The 16054-nt window shown below is 46.5% G+C and overlaps 1 protein-coding gene across 1 annotated transcript in view; it reads right to left on the bottom strand.

The window, feature by feature from the left end:
• Positions 1 to 15046, bottom strand: part of NETO2 (neuropilin and tolloid like 2) — a 105345-nt gene extending 90299 nt beyond the window's left edge. The window contains exon 1 of the mRNA XM_068259702.1: positions 14427 to 15046. Coding sequence (XP_068115803.1) covers positions 14427 to 14460 — 34 coding nt within the window. The 5' untranslated portion in view covers positions 14461 to 15046. The remainder of the gene's footprint in view (positions 1 to 14426) is intronic.
• Positions 15047 to 16054: the final 1008 nt, after the last annotated feature.

Raw genomic sequence — 16054 nt, 5'->3', positions numbered from 1 at the left:
GAAAGTGACAGACCGCCTATTGGGCCAATCAGAGTTTGGGGATCAGGTCCTGTTATGTGACTGGACCCGCTAGTGCTCAGGGCAGGAGGCGTGGAGTCGACATTAATTACTAGCATTCGCTATGCTGCAATTAAGCAGCGTTGCGTGCGCAGAGTGCCCGCTCCCCGATTACGCACGCTACTTTTCTAAGTGCTTTTGCTGAGCGATTGACGTCAGTCAGGAAGTGAGCTCTTTCACCCAGAAAAGAATAGATACAATGTATTTATTGATAAAAGCGTTGGGGAAATCGCTATACCAAGTGCTTTGTGATTTGCCTATACCTGCCATTGAGCCAAAGCGCTCAGAAAATGGTACATGTAGTGCATTTACGATTTCCAAGAAGCTGAAACGCGTGCATGTGAACACTCTCATAGGAAATCATTGCACAAGCGCTTCTAGGGCGATTTCTAAAATCGCCAGCGCTTGAAAAATATCTTCAAACGCTCATAGTGTGAACGAACCCTAAGAGAGGACATCCTGGGGTCTTGGTGACGAGGGGGGCTGAATTCTGCTGCTGCTTTCCTGAGAGCCTCGCTGGGCAAGCTCTCCCGGAAGAGAGCCAAGCCAGCCGTGTTGGATTAAGTAAACAACACATTTATCTGGCATTACCCAGCCCCAGAGTCATGATGAATGATGAATAATGGATCATGCAAATGTGGAGAAAGCACTTGCATCAATATAACATAATAATCATTCAGGACTGAGATCACTTCCCTACGAGAGAGGAGGAGGCACAGCCGGAGAGGCAATATTTATTGTGATACATGGGGTGACCTTTCCCCGTGTCAGCCCATTCTACGGATATGGGAAGTCCCCTGACTCCATACACGGCACTGGCCTTATTCTACAAGGAGCCACATTAAGGCTTCCTACACACAGGGACGTTACAGACGCACGTTAGTGCAGCCTGTAACGCTCCCCCAACGCACAGCAATGTAACACAAGTGGGCTGTTCACACTGCCCACGTTGCGTTACATTGTAACGCAGCAAAGTGCTGCATACTGTGCGTTCTACGCGGCTAAGCCGCATTAGACTGCTTGCACATGCTCAGTCATGTTGAGGAGGAGGGGAGAGCGGCCGGGCACATGGCTAATTAATATTCACTGCACTCAGAGACGTGCAGTGTTTACTTCCTGGAGCGGCCGCTCTGTGCGGCGATTGGCCAGGCGGGACCACGTGATGCCGCATGCGTCCAAAAGTACGCATCACGGCATCACGGACGCCCGAGTGAGCTGCACAACGCGGCTCACTCCGACGTCCACACCAGAGAGCACCAGGCGTTGCGTTAAGGGCACGTTATGTGCCCTATAACGTCCCCTAAACGCAACGTCCTGGTGTGTAACTAGTCCTGGTGTGTAACAACTGAAGTGAGAGGTATATGGAGGCTGCCATATTTATTTCCATCTAAGCAATGCCATTTGCCTGGCAGCCCTGCTGACCCTCTGCCTCTAATACTAATAGCCGCAGCCCCTGAACAAGCATGCAGCAGATCAGGTGTTTCTGACATTAATGTCAGATCTGACAAGACTAGCTGCATGCTTGTTTCTGGTGTTATTCAGATAATACTACAGAGAAATTGACCAGCAGGGCTGCCATGCAACTGGTATTGATTAAAAGGAAATAAATATGGCAGCCTCTGTATACCTCTTACTTCAGCTCCCCTTTAAAGGACACCCAAACTACATTTAATGATAGCTTGTTACTCACCTTTCTCTGCAGCCTGCGCCGATTCCTGCAAGGGCAGTGGAGGGTAACGATCGCTAACCTGACTGGATTAGCTGTATGTTTCAGGTGTGTGATTCAGACACTACTGCAGCCGAAGAGGTCAGCAGGACTGCCAGGTAACTGGTATTGTTTAAAAGACAATAAATATGGCAGCCTCCATATCCCTCTCACTTCAGGTCTATTTTAAAGAGGGCCACCAGACAATCAATTAAATCCATCTTTCATTAATCTAAATAACCTGAAGCGAAATGTGGATGGCTCTTGGAATCAATTCACAATGAGATGATCATTTTTTTTCCCACTTGCATGCAAATTGTATGCAATTTGAAACTGGACTAATTCCAATCATCATAGTTTGCATTTGATTGGTCCAATTCCAAGCTACATAAATTTTGCCTTGCCTGGTTGGTGGCAATCAGATGCCACCAACAGAAAGCTCATATGCCACCAAGAGAAAGAAAAAGAGGCAAGATTGATTTGTGTGCTAAGTTCAACGGCCGTGCAGCAAACTGTTAACGCTGCAGTGTGCTGAATTGTTAAAAACGGCCTGGTCACTAGGGGGGTGTAAGCCTGTGGTCCTCAAGCAGTTAAATACTAATATGACGCTATAGCACAAATTACTTCTCCGAGTTGCTATGACTTGAGGTGCGTACACACATGCGACTATAGTCATTTGTAACGATCGTTCCCCGATCTTTACCAACGACGATCGTTACAAAAAACGAACCACCGACTATTAAGGCAAACGACGAACGAGCCAAATCGTTACAAAAGAAAGTTCTGTCTCGGCGAATTTTAACCAACGGAGATCGTTTGCAAAAGTAGTACATCGTTGGAAACGGTCGTTCGTACTAGGCTTGACATGCGCATTTCACTATTTCTCTGTGAAACTTCTCATTTTTATGCGCAGGCGCAATAGTTGCTTTATGTGATGTAACGTTCGTTCTAACGATCAGATCGTTACACACCTTTTAAAACTATCTTTACATAGGTCGTTCTTTCATCAATTAAAAGTTCGTTCGTCGTTCTCAACAAACGATCGTTGTCGCATGTGTGTACGTAGCATTGGATGGAGAAGTAATTAGTGTTATAGCATCTCATTAGTGCTATAGTGATGCCCAACTTCGGCGCTGAGTGCCAAAGTGACCCTGCATCGCTGATTGGTTGCCTCGGGTTACTAATGCTTTTCCCACAGTTGCCTATTTCTTTTTTTTTTCTTCTTCTTTTATGCATTTGAAGTGCCGCTGACAAACACACACTTATGTACAAAGCTGAGGTTACCACTAGCTGATGAGAGGAGGGGAATCTGAAGAATAACAATATGTTTTGGTACAGAGGACTTTGTTGAATGATCTCTGCCAGCAAACCACCCAATCCAGGCACCCCTGGTGGTGATCAGAGGGCGATCAGACTAGGTTCAAAAGCACCAGCAGTAGATGAATGTGACGGATGTCACAACTTGTCTTGGCAGCACGGCGAATGGCCCATGATAGGCAATACGTCACCAGATCAATAGACTGCCAGAAACTCCACCTCTTTTATGCCTTTTGGTGCCGCTGGACATGCAGAAAATATCATCCCTGCTGTGTATAACTGCTAGTATGGGTTGGAGTGGCACTAGGCCGCAGTGGTCAGACCTAGGAACAGGGTCCAAATTAGTTTATTATACAAATTTTGGGTAAACAGATAATTGTGTTTATGTACATAAAGTACCAGACTTTTTCCATACCTCACACGTTTTTGAGACAAGAAAGAGGGACACCTTTAACCAAGAATTGAACTTCATCCTAAGCAGTAGCTGATAACCATGGTCCTGAGAGTTTGCTGTCTGTGGAACCAGTTGCATTGTGGGAAATAACAGCTTTTTCCAAATGCCAAGCAAGCAGTATCTCCCTCTTTTGCATAGAACTTTCAGTAACAAACATTCTGTACAGATCACCTGGCAGGACTAAAGATGTTACCACCAGAAATAAATTTCAGAATGTAAATCAGGGAGAGGAGAGATTTTACAATGGACAAACACTGACTAAATAATCTATAAATGCATTTTGTAAAAAAATGATTGGAAACTCTGAGAAAATTGCTAGGGTGTGTATATTAATAAATTGATAATCTAACACACACCATACAATCTTTAGAAATATTGTACAAAAATTTACAGCATTCCGGATCGATAAAAATAAAAAACGGGAAATCCGATCGGATTTTTCAGTCAAATGAAAAAAAAAACTTTCAATTTTTTGGGGAGATCCGATCATATTTATTGAATTGCCGTAAAATCGGAACATTTTATTGTATCATGTGTGGCCACCTTTACCCTGAGTGGGGTCAGGTTTAACCTCCCCACTTGCCTACACAGTGGTTGGCTTTGGAGTATTACTCTTTTCAGGCTTACAATCAATATCATCCACTAACAATACATACTGCCCTATATAAGGCTCTCAGTTTCTCCTCCCTAATATTTGCCTCACCTTGCTGTTATGTACATATAAACACTGCCATTCCAGAATGCCCCTACAAAAAGACGGCAATAGGAGTGTAGAAGTTGGCTGCCATTTGATGGATTAGTGCAGGTAATGTAATTGAGTAACATCACCTCCTGCTCTCCATAGCCAGTTATTCATGCAGCATGGTAAGATCTTCTTGGCAGTCTGTACTGTCTATGTTTCAGAAATTCTGGAAGCAATTGCCAATTGAAATGGAAAGATCATTTTTCCTAACATCTGTTTAAAGAGGAACTCCAGTGAAAATAATTTAATAAAAAAAGTGCTTCATTTTTACTATAATTATGTATAAATGATTTAGTCAGTGTTTGCCCATTGTAAAAACTTTTAAATCCCTGATTTACATTCTGACATTTATTACATGGTGACATTTTTACTGTTGGCAGGTGATGTAGCTGCTGCTTGCTGTTTTGGCAGTTGGAAACAGCTGTAAACAGCTATTTCCCACAATGCAGCAAGGTTCACAGACAGGAAACTGCCAGGAGTACGTACTCAAGAGTTTCTTGTGGGAGGGGTTTCACCACAATATCAGTCATACAGCGCCCCCTGATGGTCTGTTTGTGAAAAGTGATAGATTTCTCATGTAAAAGGGGGTATCAGCTACTGATTGGGATAAAGTTCAATTCTCGGTCGGAGTTTCTCTTTAAAGCAGACCTAAAACCTACACAATATTAGCACAGGCAGCAGAAGTTATAACAAGAAAGCAGGAAAAAATGTCTAAAAACTGTCCCCTTGTCCCATAAAATCCTGGTTTTGTTGGTTAGCCATGCCCCCTTTCTGCAAAGCTATTGTGTCATCTGTGGGAGGGAGGAGCCACATAGTATGACCTAGGAGGTATTCTATTTCTACCTGTGCCAACCTATCACAGAGAGGTACTCTGCTTTTTCCTGTGCCACTGAGCCAGCCTATCACAGAGAGGTAATCTGCTTCTACCTGTGCCACTGAGCCAGCCTATCACAGAGAGGTACTCTGCTTCTACCTGTGCCACTGATCCAGCCTATCACAGAGAAGTCCTCTTCTTCTACCTGTGCCACTGATCCAGTCTATCACAGAGAGGTACTCTGCTTCTACCTGTGCCACTGAGCCAGCCTATCACAGAGAGGTACTCTGCTTCTACCTGTGCCACTGATCCAGCCTATCACAGAGAGGTACTCTTCTTCTACCTGTGCCACTGATCCAGCCTATCACAGAGAGGTACTCTGCTTATACCTGTACCACTGAGCCAGCCTATCACAGAGAGGTCCTCTGCTTCTACCTGTACCACTGAGCCAGCCTATCACAGAGAGGTACTCTGCTTCTATTTGAGCCACTGAGCCAGCCTATCACAGAGAGGTACTCTGCTTCTACCTGTGCCATTGAGGCAGCCTATCACATAGATATCCTCTGCTTCTACCTGTGCCACTGAGCCAGCCTATCACATGGAGGTACTCTGCTTCTACCTGAGCCACTGTGCCAGCCTATCACAGAGAGGTACTCTGCTTATACCTGTGCCACTGAGGCAGCCTATCACAGAGAGGTACTCTGCTTCTACCTGTGCCACTGAGCCAGCCTATCACAGAGAGGTACTCTGCTTCTACCTGTGCCACTGAGCCAGCCTATCACAGAGAGGTACTCTGCTTCTACCTGTGCCACTGATCCAGCCTATCACAGAGAGGTACTCTGCTTCTACCTGTGCCACTGAGCCAGCCTATCACATAGAGGTACTCTGCTTCTACCTGTGCCACTGAGCCAGCGTATCACAGAGAGGTCCTCTGCTTCTACCTGTGCCACTGAGCCAGCCTATCACAGAGAGGTACTCTGCTTCTACCTGTGCCACTGAGCCAGCCTATCACAGAGAGGTACTCTGCTTCTACCTGTGCCACTGAGCCAGCCTATCACAGAGAGGTCCTCTGCTTCTACCCCAGAGAAGGTCTTTGGCTTTGAATACTATTTCCTCAGAGATGCAAGTACTTCCAAAGACTGCTGAAAAGTACTGCAACTTAAATGGGGAACAGTGGTGGGATAGGGGGACAGAGTAAGGACCAGAAACCCTCTAAGAGAGAGCCTTCCTTCTCCATAGGCAAGTATCTAACCTGAAGCAAGTTTCCTATTTAATGAAGTAGTCAGCCATCGCTGGACAGGGTAAAAATGAGGGGGGACAGTCATAGTCGCTGTCACTTTGGTTCTTATTGACTTTGGAATTTACAGCGGAGGTCCACTTTAAAGGATACCCGAGCTGAACAGGTATGTTGAAAACAGAGGCGACAGAAATGTGTCTGCATCAGTACAGAGGCTTACCGCTCCTCCTGATCACTCCTGTGATGCTCTGTCCCTGTGTAAAAGTCCCTGTTAGCGCCGGCGACTTGGCTGAGTTGCCGACCTTTAACTCGGATCCACTCCCCTGGTGACTGCACTACCTAGTTTCAGCATGACTGGCGCACACGTTCTCATCCAGACCGCAGTAAAAGGTTTGGTGGATCGGACATACTGCGCATGCCCAGTGAAGTACATCCGAGTTGAAGATCGGCGAAGATCGGCAAACACAGCTTTGTAATGACCATTTAAACAAACCTGTTTGTTCCTTTAAACCAGTGGTCCCCAAACTTTTTCAGTCAAGGTCCGGGTCAACATACTTCAGACTGCTGGGGGCCGGAACATACATAAAATTATGTTGAAAAACATTACATTGTCTATTGCCAATGGCACCAGGCAAGGCTGTCCCCTCTCACCCTTAATTTTCGCCTTGTCTCTGGAACCTCTCCTGCTTTCGATTCGTAGGAACCCCGACATAACAGGCCCTAAACTTCCCACATCCGAGCACAAAGTGGCGGCCTACGCCGACGACTTATTGTTCTACTTAACTAACCCCCATATTTCTCTACCATCTTTGGAGTTGGAACTGGGGAAATATCGCTCTCTCTCAAACTTCAAGATCAATCCCGAAAAGTGTCAAGCAATGGGGATAGCTATGTCAAACGATCTTAACTTACTCATAAAGCAAAACTTCCCCTATAAATGGCCACCAAATGCAATTACATACCTAGGAATCCGCATCCCAGTAGCACTAAATAACCTATATAATCTAAATTTTAGACCCCTAATCAAGACCCTGGAAGATGACTTAAAGCGTTGGGATAAACCCCATTTTACATGGCTGGGCCGAATAAACATTCTAAAAATGAATGTCTTACCACGCATTCTATATCTTTACCAGACCATCCCAATCACCCTCCCGAATGAACATTTCAAAATCATGAGAAGGATGTTTGCAGGTTTCATCTGGAAGAGAAGGCCTCCACGCATCAGATATACTGCACTTGTTCTACCAAAAACCATGGGAGGGCTAGCAGTTCCTGATCTAAGAAAATATTACCTAGCAGCATCATTAGTGCGCCTGGTAGACTGGCATAGACACACACTTCAAAAACGATGGGTCACCCTAGAACAAGACCTGGTAGGTAAAGATCTAACGCTGTATCCATGGACGTCAACCAAGATGTCTAGTGAATACATATCAATTAATACCACATTAACCGCCCTACATAAAACTCGCCACCTACCTGAAATGTCCCCTTGGCCATCCCCCTTGATTCCTATTCTCAACAACCCCACATTCCCCCTAGGATGCTCATCTCTAAGATATGTTGCCTGGAGAATGGGAGAAACTCTTAGAGCTCGAGATTTTCTGCACAATAACACGTGGAAAACACTGAGCATACTACGTGAACAACGTTCCTGCCCCTTTTTAGATGAATGGAGCTACATACAGTTCATTCACTTTATCAGATCTTTAGGCAACAAGGAACAATTATCACGTCCATTATCACAATTTGAAACCCTCTGTATGGCTGCTGGAGCAACCAGTAAAACACTCTCACTTATTTACCAAATCTTGGTGGTGGATTTCACCTGGTCTCAAGAACTAAAACAAAAATGGGAACAGGACCTACAAACCCAATTTTCAGAAGAACAATGGCAGAAAATACTTGACCTTAATCAGAAAGCATCTATGTCCTCTAGAATAAAGGAATCAAACTACAAAATTTTGACCAGGTGGTATCTCACCCCAAGTAGGTTACATAAGTTTTATCCACTCACTAGCGCTATGTGTTGGAGATGTAACAAAGAAACGGGTACTCTACTTCACATTTTTTGGGATTGTGAAGTTATCAACCCCTTTTGGTGTGAAGTTCAAAAATACATTAAAATCTTAACTGATGGGGAACCTTCCTCAGACCCATCCTATTACCTCCTTCACAATACTCCAAAACCGTATAAAAAATTCAAAAGATCCTTATCTAGACACCTGATCCAAGCAGCTAGAATCTTAATAGCCAGGCACTGGAAAGACACAAAAGCGCCCACGATCCAGGAATGGATCAATGAACTAAAATACATATATCAAATGGAGTCTCTCACACACACAATGTATGGTAGAGATGAAGTGTTTTCTGCCACGTGGATACATTGGAATATCTTTTTAGAATCCGATGACTATAAACAAATTCCACATGTCTCCCCGTAATAACCTCTGATACCATGCAGGGCTGATAACCTATCTCACCTACCCTTCGTGTTGGGGCCCCAACTAGTGACAACATTCCACTCACGCCACTACTTAAGATATGGGATAAACTGGGTTGGGTCTGGCGGGAATCTCCCTCTTTTTTGGCCTTCTATTCCTCTTCCTCTGTCCTTCTTGGGTCCTAGCTGAACCGGGGCTCGCTGGGACCTCATATACTTTTAACTATTCTCTACTCTCCTCCTCACTTTCTAATATCTCTGAGACAACATTAGTGTTAAGTACCGCACATTAAAGCCACTTTTAAGCGGGTATAGGTCATGGAACTACTATGTACCTTACCACTAGATAAGCAAAACTTACCTCACTCGGGACTTCAATAGTCGTGCACCCTCCACGGTCTGGCTCGAGCTTATTCATTAATGCTCCCGACCTTAGGTAACTTATGCTCAATGTTTCTTATTGATCATAAAACCCTGTGCTTACATACTGGCTGTATTGTATATATTTCTTTTGTTGCACTAAATAAAGAATCTTTAAAAAAAAACAAAACATTACATTGAATCTAGGTATTGATTCTTCCCAATCATGCCCCGGAGACCTCCCAGCAGCAGCTATTCAGTCATGCGGCACCTGAAGAACGTCTCTGTGCACCAGACAGTGAGGTATACGCAGGTGACAACCTGTCACCCAGTTGGACAGCAGTGTCATCTGATGCAAAATTTGATTGGAAGCCAGCGAATGACTGCTGCAGGCTTCTACAGTATGTGGATGGGTGATGCCAGCACTGCTAGTCTATATGCAAGCCGCCAATATTTAAAGGTGCTGTACGCACGTCTGTAGCTGGGCCAAATGCATTTGACAGAGGGGTTTGGTCCAGCTACAGACCTGCACTGTACCTACTCCTACCTATTGCCTGATGAAGCGGGGTCATACCTGAAAAACTAGTTGCATTTTCCCCTGGAGTATGTAAATAAATTTGTTCTAAACGTTCTAAACGCTAAACTTTGTTGGCATATATTGTGTCTGTTTGGAGGAGGTAAGCCCACCACTGACTCCACAAATTTTAATCTCTGCTGTAAGAGTTAAGGTGCGTACACACGTCAGATAAAAATGAAAGATCACAGACCAATTTTACCCCCTTCCATGTAGTATGAGAGCCATACCTACACAGTCTATTCTATGGAGCTGAACTCCCCATCAGATAGAAATCTTTGCAAGATGCTGCACACAAAGATGCTGTACAGACACAAAAGATCTGTTCCTGCCAAAAATCCATTCCTGCAAATTGCATTCATAGTCTATGACATCTGCAGATCTCATACACACCTTGTTTAATGGACATTCATCTGCAGATCAGACAATTATCTGCCGATCTGAAGATCCAACCTGGTGGATCTGATCTACAGATAATTGTCTGTTAAACAAGGTGTGTATGAGGTCTGCAGATATCATAGACTATGAATACATTTTGCAGGAATGGATCTTTTGCAGGAACAGATCTTTTGCAGATACTGATCTTTTGCATGTGTACAGCATCTGTGTGTGCAGCATCTTGCAAAGATTTCTGTCTGATGGGGAGTTCAGCTCCATAGAATAGACTGTGTAGGTATGGCTCTCATACTACATGGGAGGGGGTAAAATTGGTCTGTGATCTTTCATTTTTATCTGACGTGTGTACGCACCTTAAGTCATCAAGGTGGATTCTCCAAGCTGATCGATATTATATTCCACCACAACCAAAGATCTCCCATTCCCCTCCTCTACAAGAGTCGGCACAAGTGACAAAAGCATGCAGAAATCAGAAAAATGTACCAAGGGAGCGCACAGGCAGTTAAAACATTAAACGGTATAACTGGCCATAGGTGGTCTTGCCTCATTCAGGAAGTTGGGATTATACTGCACCTCGGAAGAGGGCACCAGCAAAACGCGTTGAATGAAATGAGCGGACCTGAACTCAGAACTTCCTCTCTGCTCTAAAAGATAACAGCATAATAACTTTTTAAAGAGAAACATTTCATAGCTGACACAAATCCTGCAATAAATCAGCAGTGTGTCTACTTCCTACTTTCATGGAACCAGACTAGGACTAGGAGAAAATGTGTGTATGTGGATACTGGTTAATGAACTGGTTAAGGGATCGAAGGTAAAGGGGTTGATTCACTAAGAAAATAGCTATTTAACCTTGCGTACCTTAATGCACGCTATGCACACTATTAGCAGCATAGTGTGCATTATTAACTTTAGCCAATAGCGGAAGCTCCATTCATCCCACTCTGGACCCCTTTGAGTCCAGTAACTTTAAAGGAAGTGATCCTTGCACTTTGATTGGCCCATTTGGCTGCCTGTCATGGGGAAGGGGGGAGATTACAGTACTCCTTTAACCGTCTGGGGACCGGTTGCCTAACCCCCTTAAAGGGAACCTAAACTGAGAGGGATATGGATGTTTCCATTTAAACAATACCAGTTGCCTGGCACTCCTGCTGATCTCTTTAGTTGCAGCAGTGGCTGAATCACACACCTGAAACAAGCATGCAGCTAATCCAGTCTGCATGCTTGTTCAGGGGCTGTGGCTAAAAGTATTAGAGACACAGGATCAGCAGGAGAGTCAAGCAACCGGTATTATTTTAAAAGTAAAAATCCATATCCTTCTCAATTTAGGTTCCCTTTAAGCACCAGTGCATTGTACCTGCCGGGGGGCGCGTTTGGGGGGGGGGGGGTGTCAGGCAGCCGGATCCCCACTATAGATAGCTAGGCTTGGTATCCACCTGTGTAGCCAGCAGCCTTTACTCACCTTTCTGGGTCTAACGATGAGCAGCTGTAGCCCCCTCTGCTCTGGCTGGCATCCTCGCTTGCACTGACTCTAAGTTCTGGGTCGCGGCTTGATGACGTCATCAAGCCAGGATACGACACTTAAGCCAGAGTGAGCAGAGATGCCGGGCAGAGTGGAGGGGAGTGACGATCGCCGGGGGAACGTCAGGAATGTGAGTGCCATCTTCTCCTTCCCCTCCTACCGCCTCTGCACTATAGTGATCACCACGATCGGCCAGGGATCGTGGTGATCACGTGATCAGGAGCCAATCGCCATGGCTCCTGATCAACGAGGGAAGATGTCAGCTGTCACATGACAGCTTAATCTCCCCTCTCAGGTGCGCACGATCGCGTCAGGAGCGGAAGCAGCAGGTGTCGTAAATCCTATGCTGCATCAGAGTTAGACAGCCACAAGTGTGGCGTAGGATTTACTGCCAGCAGTCCCCAGGAGGTTAAGCACCACCAGGGGAGATCGGTTAGTGTTTGGCATCAAGACGGAGGGTTCTGTGTGCAAATAGGGTAAAGTTAGGACACGGTAAAATATTGGTAAAATTACCGATATTCTATTATCGTTATTTCATGCCCATTTTTACTCACGGTGCTATGATAGGTACGCCAGGTGGAGGTAGGTTAGTATTAAGCATCAAGTGATGAGTCAACTAGTAGTGTATAGGCTCCAGGGGAGAGGCATGTTAGTACTGAGCATCAGGTGGGTTAGTATTAGGCATTGAGTCAGATGGGGTAGTTTAGATTTATTCACGAGACAAGGGTTAGGTTAGTGGTAGTTATAAAACAATTTAGTATTGATCAAAGGGCAATTGATTACTGTATGTTAGGGAGCCCACACATTACTAGATTTTCCTGTACGATGGGCCATTCAATTTGATAATTTTAATCAGACCAGGGGAGAATTGATTATGTTCCATTCCGCTTGATTGATGGCAATTGGCCGATATCTGGTCAAATTAACCAATTTACTTGATTGCATAATGGCCACCTTTTAGCCAAGCCCTAACATGAATCCTCCCTGCCTTTTTCCTAACTGTAACCCTCCTGCCTGGTGCCTACTATAACCCTAACCAGTGCTTTCTCCTAGCCATAACCTCTCCAGCTGATAGCTAACCTTAACCTCCCCTGCCTGGTGCCTATGCCTAACCCCTCCAGCCGGTGCCTATCCTATCCTAAAGGTGGACATACCGTTATCGATTTTTACTGTCAATATCCAGTGATCGAATGTGCTGGAAATCGATGCAGCGGACCGCTCAAATGATCATTCAACCAAGTTTTAGATGAAAAGATTGATTGGACACGATGGAAAATCTAGGTCGATTGACAGTGGATCGAGAGTGGAGGCAAATCGATCGTACGTAGCATTGCCCTGGATGGAACAGTGCAACGCTGCAGTTTGATAGATTTTTAATAGGTATTATTCTGATAATTGAAAATCTGTTCCTAGTGTGTGCTACACATCAGATAGATCCCTGCTGCCAGATTTGATCTGACGGGAATCTAGCTGACGTTCAAATCTAGTTGCCACCTACAAGTGTATGACCAACTTTGAAGCCTAGTGTCCAGGTCTTCCAACCCTTGGCTGTCATCTAACCATAACTGACCAGTTTGGTGATTAATTTCGTCAAAGCCCCCAAAATCCTAATCATAATCAGTGCATGTGCCTATCCCTAAACCATCCAGCTGCTGTCTATGAAACCCTCTTGTAACTCTTGACTCCTCCATCTGGTGCCTATCCTTACTATCTCCCCCCCCCCCCCCCCACAACCCCCAGTTACTGCCTAGTGTACACTACATGGCTAGTGCCTCTCCATCCCCCAATGCCACAGCTTGCCCGGCCCTTACCATTGCCTACTGCCTAAATCTCCCACCAGCTGCCTAACCACGCCTTTGCACATATCTTTAACCCAGAAAGTTACCTATTTTGCTAGATTACTCTGTCCACAAGGGCTACCTTGTCTGCTTGGTAAACTACGTTTACCCCGATGAGCGGTGAGGTAGCCCAATCCGATTGTGGGCACTAGGTCAGGAAACAGAAGTATGGAAACCAGAGGATCAGCATGACAGCAGGCAAATCAAGAGGAGGTCCAGCTATGTCTCTCTTCAGTGGCGTAGCTAAGGAGCTGTGGGCCCCGATGCAAGTTTTACAATGGGGCCCCCCAAGCACTCTATACATAGCAATTGATACGGTGCACCAAAACCTGCCAATGGCAACTACAGAGTCAGAGGTGCAAGGAAGGGATGGGAAACAGTTTGTTAATGAATATCACTATTCAAAGTATCTATAGAAGTGATTATTATGAGCACAGGACCAATAGAGAGCTAATACTGTCTGTTGAGGGAGGGCCCTTCGGGGCCCCTCTGGCCCAAGGGCCCCGATGCGGTCGCTACCGCTGCACCCCCTATTGCTACGCCCCTGTCTCTCTTTTATCACAGATTTCCCTTTAATTCCTCTAAGCTTTGCTCTTCTCAGCACTGAACCCCCCAGACCGAAAAAAAAAAGCTGGAGAAGGGTTTCCCCAGTAGAGGGCAGTCAAAGACCATCTAGGCAGCCTTGTGTTGAATATTGTTGACGAGGGAGTAATACCTGTATACGGCATACTCTGGGGTATACAGCAGGAAAGAGCATCTTTGTCAGATACGTGTGACTGGCCAATGGGACTGGCATCCTAAGGTGGTTCCATGGGATGAGTTACTAGAACCTCATGAGATCCTTCACAAACATCTCACACAATCACACCAGGAATTCCATGCCATTATCACATATTCTATTGTAACAGGTCTATCTGGAGACAAGTGTCCCCCCTGGGTAGAGGGTGACCCTCTTGAACCTTACCTTCCAGGATGAAGTAGACTTTCTCCACGACCATGGTGACCCTTCTCTTAATCCAAATGGCAGATAAGCTTTATCTTGCCCCCTGTCCCAAAAATTCCCGGTCAGAAATCCAAACTGAGGAGGAGATCCATGGCAATTCCACGCGTGGGATCCGCAGCAGAGGAGGGTGAAGAGGTCCTCCTTCGGTGGGTTGATGGAGAAGATCGCCACCTCTTGTGTCCTCAGCACGCCGGAGCCCAGAAGTGGCAAAGTTGCCCCCCTGAGCGGAGAGGGGGTGCGTGCTGGTCTCCTCTGCCGGAGATCCGTAGCCCTGGCACCACTTCACACGACTGGCCAGCGGCACCCAGATCCATCAGGATGTCCCCCAGCACCACCAACACCTGCCTTTCCCCCCCCACCACCACGGGTGCCCCCCGTGCCCAGGGCTCTCAGCTGTGTCCTGGGGGGCGATGCTGAGCTGCCATCCTGCCACGCTTGAAGGGAGATGTCCAGGGTAGGAGGAGGGGGTGGCAGGAGCAGGAGACTGGAGCTCGGCAGGGTGGGCTCACGGCTCAAATGAAGAGTTGCCAACAAATGTGGCTCATTTAGGATGGGAGGCTGAATGAGGAGCCAGTGCGCATGCGCCAGCCTAACTCCAGCCAACAGAGCACAGGCAGCGCTGCCGAGCCTCCAATGGAGCTGTGTGTGTTGTCTTCTCATCTGTCTGTCCCTCCAGCCTGCCTGTGCCCATTTATTCCGTGTCCTTCTGTCCACAGATCTAGTGTCTGTCTGTCTGTCCCTCCAGCCTGCCTGTGCCCATCCACCCTGTGTCCTTCTGTCCACAGATCTAGTGTCTGTCTGTCTGTCCCTCCAGCCTGCCTGTGCCCATCCATCCTGTGTCCTTCTGTCTTCAGATCTAGTATCTGTCTGTCCCTCCAGCCTGCCTGTGCCCATCCATCCTGTGTCCTTCTGTCCACAGATCTAATGCCTGTCCCTCCAGCCTGCCTGTTACCATCCATTCCATCCCGTGTGTCCTTCTGTCATCAGATCTAGTGTCTGTCTGTCCCTCCGCCTCCAGCCTGCCTGTTCCCATCCATCCTGTGTCCTTCTGTCTGCAGATCTAGTGTCTGTCTGTCCCTCCAGCCTGCATGTATCCACCTATCCTGTGTCCTTGTGTCCTCAGATATAGTGTCTGTCTGTCCCTCTAGCCTGCCTGTGCCCATCCATCCTGTGTCCTTCTGTCCACAGATCTAGTGTCTGTCTGTCCCTCCAGCCTGCCTGTGCCCATCCATCCTGTGCCCTTCTGTCCACATATCTAGTGTCTGTCTGTCCCTCCAGCCTGCGGCCACCTATCCTGTGTCCTTCTGTCCACATATCTAGTGTTTGTCTGTCCCTCCAGCCTGCCTGTGCCCATCCATCCTGTGCCCTTCTGTCCTCAGATCTAGCGTCTGTCTGTCCCTCTAACGTGCCTGTGCCCATCCATCCTGTGTCCTTCTGTCCACAGATCTAGTGTCTGTCTGTCCCTCCAGCCTGCCTGTGCCCATCCATCCTGTGTCCTTCTGTCCACAGATCTAGTGTCTGTCTGTCCCTCCAGCCTGCCTGTGCCCATCCTTCCTGTGTCCTTCTGTCCACATATCTCGTGTCTGTCT

Source organism: Hyperolius riggenbachi, chromosome 11, assembly GCF_040937935.1.
Source record: "Hyperolius riggenbachi isolate aHypRig1 chromosome 11, aHypRig1.pri, whole genome shotgun sequence".
NCBI classification, from domain to species: Eukaryota; Metazoa; Chordata; class Amphibia; order Anura; family Hyperoliidae; genus Hyperolius; species Hyperolius riggenbachi.
The sequence above is the reverse complement of the archived record's forward strand: the minus strand, read 5'-3'. Positions and strand labels throughout refer to the sequence as shown.